The 7,950-nt window shown below is 39.5% G+C and overlaps 1 protein-coding gene across 2 annotated transcripts; it reads right to left on the minus strand.

Moving 5' to 3' along the window:
* elovl7a (ELOVL fatty acid elongase 7a) lies at positions 1–5,705 on the minus strand. Of its 2 annotated transcripts, none has more exons than XM_010768211.1 (8): positions 5,599–5,705; positions 2,691–2,819; positions 2,112–2,302; positions 1,546–1,626; positions 1,398–1,454; positions 1,183–1,288; positions 950–1,086; positions 1–840 (listed from the first exon to the last, which is right to left on the minus strand). In XM_010768211.1, exons 2-8 carry the CDS (start codon positions 2,791–2,793, stop codon positions 592–594), a joined length of 924 nt encoding a protein of 307 aa, XP_010766513.1. In that variant the 5' UTR covers positions 2,794–2,819; positions 5,599–5,705; the 3' UTR covers positions 1–591. The 2 variants fall into 2 exon arrangements, with proteins under 2 accessions (XP_010766513.1, XP_010766518.1); XM_010768216.1 differs by having other exon boundaries at positions 5,675–5,695.
* Positions 5,706–7,950: the final 2,245 nt, after the last annotated feature.

Genomic DNA, 7,950 nt, shown 5'->3' on the forward strand with positions numbered 1-7,950 from the left:
CCATTTAACAAGGACCTGAATAGCCTGAACACCATTTAAAATATATCGACTTGGAACCGCCAATGTAACTTTTTTTGGCCAGGTGAAATAAACAACTTTAGTCCACAACTTTTAAAAAGAAAAACCCTCAGCTAGTTTCCTAAAAACAGAAGTCTATTCTGAGAAGTAAGATCAAGTCACAAGTTTAAAATGATTTCAGCATTAAAAGCCTTTAGAGAAAGCCCAGTTGGACTGTATAGTCAAGGGGTCTCAGTCTTACAATAGCCCTATAGTCAAGTGTGAATAGTGGAGTCGATTTTGGACGCTTGAAATTATTTTAAAACCATAATGTAGCAGAAAGGAGGGATATTTGGGATCCACCATAGCAGAACTTGGGCTTTAGCTTCCTTTGTAGACAAACAAATTAAAGATAAAACTCTTCAGCTTTAGTCAATAAACCTCTTAAATATAGTTTGTCAACATTCAAAGATTGTCTTTTGCAGTAGCATGTAGAAAACCAATCCAAACATGTTGGGTTTGAATATCAGTCTGCAGGGGTTTTCTTACGTAAATGAGGTTAACCCCGAAAGCCCCAACAAGCAGAGTCCTGCGTCACTCTTCTTTCTCATGATTGGCGTTTCCATTCATAACTCCGTTGCTGTGGTGTGCCCATGTCTGATTCTGCAGCACTTTAGGCAGCCTCTTGCCCTTGGTGTAGGCGTGGTACCAGAAGTTGAGGAAGAGGAACAGGAAAATCAGGCCGTAGGAGGCGATGATGTAGATAAAGATGGGGAACTCGTAGGTGCAGTCCTTTATGAAGAAATACTGGGAGATGTGGGTAGTCACCATCATAAACTGGATCTGGGGCGCAACAGATAAAAACAAAAGGTTGAGTCAAGATTTCACACAGATTCTCATGGTACACTTTGAAAAAGGAGAGAAACAAGCAGTCTGAGTCAGATCAACATACCAGCTGAATGGAAGTCAGGTATTTCTTCCACCACAGATACTTCTGGTAGTTTGGGCCCAAAGCAGTCAGGCCGTAGTACGAGTACATGATAACATGGACGATACAGTTCAGCAGGGCGTGAAATGTCCCCATTCCACCTGAAAATAGAAACATGTATTAGGGGTAAATATCAAGACAACCTTTTAAAAATAAAAAAGTAATATCATTAAAACGATAAGTTGAGCAAATCATACCTGCAGAAAAGCATACTCCAAACCACCACGTGAATGGCATGATTGAGTGATGGTACACATGAAGAAATGTCACCTGGCTATACTTCTTCCTCAGAACAAAGAAGATCTGAAAAAAAGAAAAACTAAAGATTTGCTGTGTGATACAATCGGAATCTTGTGCAAAACAATGAGGAAATATGTCAAAGTCAAAATGCCTGACTGATCTTTCAACTTACCGTGTCCAACATCTCAATGAACTTTGAGAAATAGTAGAGCCAGCATGTTGCCGCCATCTAGAGGAGACAGCAAATAGTATTTCAGTACAGGTACTAGACATATCAGACACAACAACATAGGCCTACAGATGTATAAACACCAGCTTACTCTCACACCCTGGGGGGACTCCGAGTAGTCGACTGGGTCACAGCGAAAAGAGTATCCCGTTCCCCATCCTGACATCACATACTGTAGAGAACAATGCAAAGTGTGGTTACTCACAAGCAACTGGTTGTTGATTTTTCTCCATGTTTAGTTCTGATCTAAAAATGTTGGCATTACTCAATGTTTGAGCTGCGTCGGTCAGTTATAATTGAAATCCAGTTCATCAACACATATAAAGTAGTTTTCCATAAGGAATATGCTGTACAAGATTAGGTCATGCAGCTCTTTAGGCAATGTTTTGAAACCAGTGCATGGGAAGAACACACCCGAAGAACTGGTTTAAACCTCACATCAATACCCATGTTAACAAAACAAAAAATGTACATGAAAAGCTTTTCACAAGACCTCTGATGGCATGTGTCACGTATCTGTTCTTAACAAAGGGAACAACAACACAAGTACAGACTACTATGATCCTGTGGTATACAAAGCTGTGTAAAATCTTCCATTCAGAAGAATGAATTCCACAGACATAAATGTCATGCCAACCAAATGATAACACGACTTGCCTCGTAGCACATGTAAAGCGAGAGAGCCACAACACTGAAGTTGTAGACAATGAGAACTCCTTTCAGGTCGAAGGCCTTACGGTTCTCCATCAACCTTGGCCCCAGCGATGTGACAAAGTAAATGTACGCTGCAATGATGAGCGTTTGGGGCAGAGGAGACGACATGAGGAACCAGGTCTCCGTCCGTCTGTCTGCAACAGGTTGGTGAGATCAACAAGGTTCAGATAGAGAAAAGTTCATCATGTTTACATACAGAGAAACAAAATCACAAGTCAGGGGTGTCCAAACTTCCTTCACTGAGGGCCACATACAGAAAAACATACAAAACTTAAAGTTCAAGTTAGCAAAATCAATCAAATGTAGGTAAATGATGCTTTATACTTGAATATGTATATTCAAAAAGTACAATACAAGCACAGGTTTCATGTGTGGGCCATATTCCATTATACTTTTTGAATTTGCTGAGGGCCGATTTGAAATGGACCACGGGCCTCACTTGGCACCTGGCCGTAGTTTGGACACCCCTTTCACAAGTGATCACAATGGGTCATACAGCCACCTTGTATGCTTAGGACTCACCTGCATTTTTGATGAACTCTGAATACATGAGTGCGGCTGAGGACTTTATGTCATCAATTTCCATTCTGAGACTTGACCCTTGCAGTTTACCGAGAATCTCCATTTTCAGACAAGATTTTTGCCGTTTACCTGGAAGAGCAAAGGCGAAGTCAACAAGTCAGACATGAGTTCACTCGCATTATGATAAGCCCGGCACATAAACAATTAGTTAGAAGGGTCCATAACCAGCAAAACGTTATTTGTTTACACAATTGTTAAACTGTTTCAAAAGCCAAATTGACAGATTAACAACACTTTATTTGAGAAAGTTTAACATTAAAAAATAATCCTAATAAAATGTCACAATGCACAACCAGAATTCCTCCACTTTCATTATAAACTCCCACCAGGATGTAGGCCTCTCCCAAACAACTGCTGCAAATTTCAGTGAAAAGCGCTCACATCTCCTCCACATGCAACCGCTTTTTCATAATCAGGATGGAATTTTTAACTGTTGCTCAACATCTAAACCATGTTTACCCAAGTAGCTGGTGGCAAAAATAAAATTGCCATTTGTTTTACTTAAAAATCAAACTGATTTGGCTAAAAGACTGGACTGTATAGGAAAAAGCCATTCTTTGCTGCCCCTCTGAGCATCTTAGAAAGACAAAGCCAAGAGTGTACTGGCCGTACAATGAGTAGCAGTCACTGTGCAAAAACAGTAGGACTAATTTATTCAAGAAAAATGTACACGTGGATAATGTATAAAAAAAAAAAGTGTCCAGTTATAATCATGTGTTTGCATCAACAAAACACTGGCACTCTTGAATGAATACTCAAGTAAAACTTTGCCATAATGTTTTCTCAATGGGAACATTCTAAGAGTTGGCAGGAAGCAATGCAAGTGGGCAGATACTATTGCATAAAAAAAATTTTTTTTACAATGACAAGAAAGGGTTGAATGATATCACCACTTTAGTACAGATGTTTAAAACGGCACACCATGCAATGTGGTCAGTACACTAAGCTTTAACTGGACACTCTGCCAAAGGGTGACAATAATCATGAGCCAGGAACGGTTTAAAAGTTACAAATTGTGTAAAACGCAACCCATCCGTTTCCAGCGAGGGGACAGTGACTGGAAAAGTACCAGGGTCAACATTTGTTCTATTGAGATAAGGAGTTAGTGGCTTGACTGGTTTAAGAACTTGCCTGTAGTTTGGAAAATATGCATAGGGTATATTCCTTTGTTAGGGACATAAAATAAAATCCTTATCAAGTCAATATACAAGTTAGATTTTTTTTTTTCTTCCAGTCAGACACTGCCATTTTTTTAATAAATAAACCCCCATTACCCGTATTCTGCCAAGTGTATACAGAACAATACATGACAGGGTGTGTCTAGCTGAATGCAACAGGAACTTGAACTGAGCATGAGTAAGTCATTAGGTGAATGGTGAAAAAAAAAAAGAAGGCATGGCTGTCTGGAGTTTCTTCACTAATGAAGACATGTCTCGACACAGCCTTAATAAACATTATAGTCAGGGATCCTAATATAAAGGCTACCTGACTTATGCTGTGTACATTAAGTGTCAACTCCCACATATAACATGTTTGAATTCTAGTCCTAAAAGCACCTCAAATGTAAATGCAGTTCATTATATAATGTGTGTAAAAGCAGTTATAGTACAGGATCGTCAAAAGACATTACAAATGCAGTTAGTGGGTGCTAAATTATTAATGGAAAGACAATTATTGATAGAATAGCCATTCTTTAACCCATAAGAACCCAGACCCATTTCTACTTTTGGGGAAATTAAGGGGAACACAATTCAGACTAAATCGACCATATTTCTGACAAGAAACCCCCCTAGTGTCAAATATCTGAAATGTGACAATTTATTTGTCACATTGGGCTTTAAACGGTAAAATAACTCCTACTTTTAACTTAATTAATGAGGATGATTTTTTTTGGTTTAAATTCGTTTGAAAATTATTTTAATTGAATAATAAGAACATATTAACTCAATATAATTGAATCAGCTAAATTAACTGAGCAGATCATAACAATATTTCCAATTGTGCATATGTGTCACTTTGGGTTTACTGTGAAAGTTTAGGGTTAAAGTCCCGATGTGACACCAGTGTCACAGCGATATTTATCTAATTTGTTTCATATCAATTTGATCAATAAATGTTAAATGTCATAAAGGACATGTTATGTAATCATTTTATATTTTAATTCTTAAATGGCTTGAATTTTACCTTTTGCAACAACAACAAAAAGCTTTTGAAATGTAGCTAGTTCTGTCACATGTGTTAGCCTGGCACATGGACATCTTGGACATGTTGTTATGGGAACACAAAATCAAATGTCCTGGACCATGACCCACCAGACTGTTCAGTGTGTGTCACTTAGGGACTTCATGAGATACAATTAAGGCTAAAGCTGTATAAGGAACTTTCCAGAACATTTAAAGTTCATGTGACACCCGTGTCACGGTGGGTCCTTACGGGTTAAAAACAATAAACGCAGTAATTAAGATAAAATCAAAACACCGCCTTGAACATGGTACATTACATTTAAATGTACATTGGAAAGTGTTTTAGAAGCCATTCCAACTGAAGGATGTAATAAAACCATACTCAGTAAAATTGTGCTCCATTTGTAGGAATAAAAAAACAATCCAAACGGATACAGATACATCCCCACGCCTGTATCGCTCTAATCACTGATGATGAAGAGCAGATGAGACAACTGATGAAAAACAGGTCTAACGAGTACCAGCAGCTCCCAACGCCAGGAAATGTTTCAGTAATCACGGGCACGCTTGTGCAATCACATTTTAATTGGATAATCGTCAGTATTATTTTTGGTTTGTCTCATCACTTGACTCAAATTCAGTTAAGAAAAAGTCACATTACAAACCTTGAATTACCGCTGCCACTCGATGAAAATCCTTTTTGTCGGTTACCACTCTTTTGTATCCCAATTCACAACTCACCTGCCCAACAGGTGTGCCTAGTGTTCTGCTCACGCGCAGACAGGGCACGCTCTCATCCCTTCTTAAGGGCACCCCCGGAGGGCGTGGCCTATCTCCCAGCTACGGTTCCATGTTGTTCCTGATTGGTCAATTTTGGGCCCAATACTAGTTCATTCTTCAATGATGCCTCATCGAAAGTTGTCAAGATGTACTACAGTAGGCTACAGAAAGAATATCCTGTTCAAACTTAGTTAATAACTGGTTTCAGTGCAAAAAAGGGAGGGTTTTTTTTCTTCACAAACTCCTAAAAACCACACTCAAATCACATAAGTTGATAAAAGAAACAAGGTAACATTCCCAGTGTTTTTATTATAAGACATAATAGTTAAAACTGTACAATTCAAGACACTTCAGGTAATGTGAGATAAAGATAAATTACTGCTTCATGATATTATGCTAGAGACAGAAACAGTATACAGGATATAAAATGTTTTCATATTCAAAATTACTTGATAGATATGCCAAAAGATAACTGTATTAATGACTGTGATGTGTTATTGTTATTTTTGGCGTCAGTATTACGCCTCATTTGGGTCAAGGTGTCTGAGGCAATAGGTATAACAATGAGGAGGGTGGGACAGAGACAAGAGGCCTATACTACGAAGCAGGATCTCCATGGTAACTTATGCTGAGCGGCTAACCTGCCCCGGAGCAGGTTAGGTTGCAGGCTAAGAGATCAAATCAGTGAAAGCACTGCCTGCTGACCAATCAGAGCTCAGTGTGCGGAGCAGAGGTGGCGCTAGGGGGTGGCTACTTGGGCTCAAGTCCCGGATGTTTTCTGAAAAGCCCCGGATGTTTCACTTAAAAAAAAAATATATATATATATATATTTTTTTTTTTATTTAAAACGTCTCGGGAGTAATGTGCAGTACCGGAGTCCACCAGAGAGGCAGCCGCTGCGGGACAGTAGCCTGCGTACTGCGTAACCTTCCCTGCCCTGAAGAAGAGGTGATCCTTCCTAGTGCCCATCGCCATATGGCTCTGCTAGTGCCTGACGAGTTTTAAGCTAATAGTCTATAAAGTTATGGATATTGGAAAGTTATTTTCATTGAAAAAGGCGCCACAAGCTGCAGCAGCAGCAGTAGTATCAGCATCAGACAACAATGTCATCACCAGCAGTGAAGAAATGGATGATGTTTCAGGTTTGTGAATCTAATGGTGATATCTGCAGTCTGGCTGACTGAGTAAGAAGTGAAAAAGAGTGATGTAATGTTAATGTTATAGCTGGTAAACATGGAGTAACCACACTAAGTATACCCTTATGTTAGTATGTATACAGAACATGACTAAAAACTTATCCTAAGATGTAACGTTAACCCTTCATACCTCAGTCTACCTTTAAGACACTAAAATAACGTATTCCAATTTTTATTTTGTTTTGGAATTATACCGGCTCTCGTTTCCAGTACACTTAACGTAACCATAGCAACGGAACTGACAGGCAACGGAACTGACAGGCAACCCTCTGAATCAGACTCCGATTGGCTGTGACTGCATCCACTCAGAGTGTCCGATTCAGAAACGTGACTCTTACACTCTTTACGTCACAAACAAAGATGGTGGATGAGAATAGATCTATAAAACGATAAGCAATGCACCAGAATCAAGGTGAGACTATCCGCATCCTTTGAAACTCTACGCACATTCGTTTCACCGAAATAAGTAAACGACTGTATTTGAGTGAGTTAAGGCATTAGTTTGCTTCATTAAAGGATGTTAATGAAGAAGTGTTCTCCAGTGCCTTTTGTCCGCTATAAGGTATCCTTAAGGTAGGGTTAATGTTGCTCTCAAAGTGCACCAGATTGATGCTTTTAACTTCAATATTTAAAAAAATCTCCCGGGGGGAGCATGCCCCCGACCCCCTAAAAGACGGCGACGACCCCCCTAAAGGATGTTCGGTCCACCCCCCCAAATAGAACTTTACCCCTGCACCCCACAACAACTCCTGGGCTAAGCCCCGGATCTCCTACAATCCTAAATCCGCCACTGGTGCGGAGTTTAAAGCGATCAAGTCACATTACAGGAGATACAGAAAAACTGCCGTTGCAGGAAAGACGGCCGGCAAAAATCAACTGACTGTGTGAACGTGAACATTAATAGAATATCACCTCCCATCTTCAAAGCAATCTGACTATTATAACATTAGCTTTAAGAAAACGTAGCCTACTTAAATATCTGCCACAACATAAGTAACTGGATCAAAGTAACATTACGTACAGTCCGCGGCACTGTGAGTG

Source organism: Notothenia coriiceps, unplaced genomic scaffold, assembly GCF_000735185.1.
Source record: "Notothenia coriiceps isolate Sejong01 unplaced genomic scaffold, NC01 NC01_scaffold00000339, whole genome shotgun sequence".
Taxonomy (NCBI): Eukaryota; Metazoa; Chordata; class Actinopteri; order Perciformes; family Nototheniidae; genus Notothenia; species Notothenia coriiceps.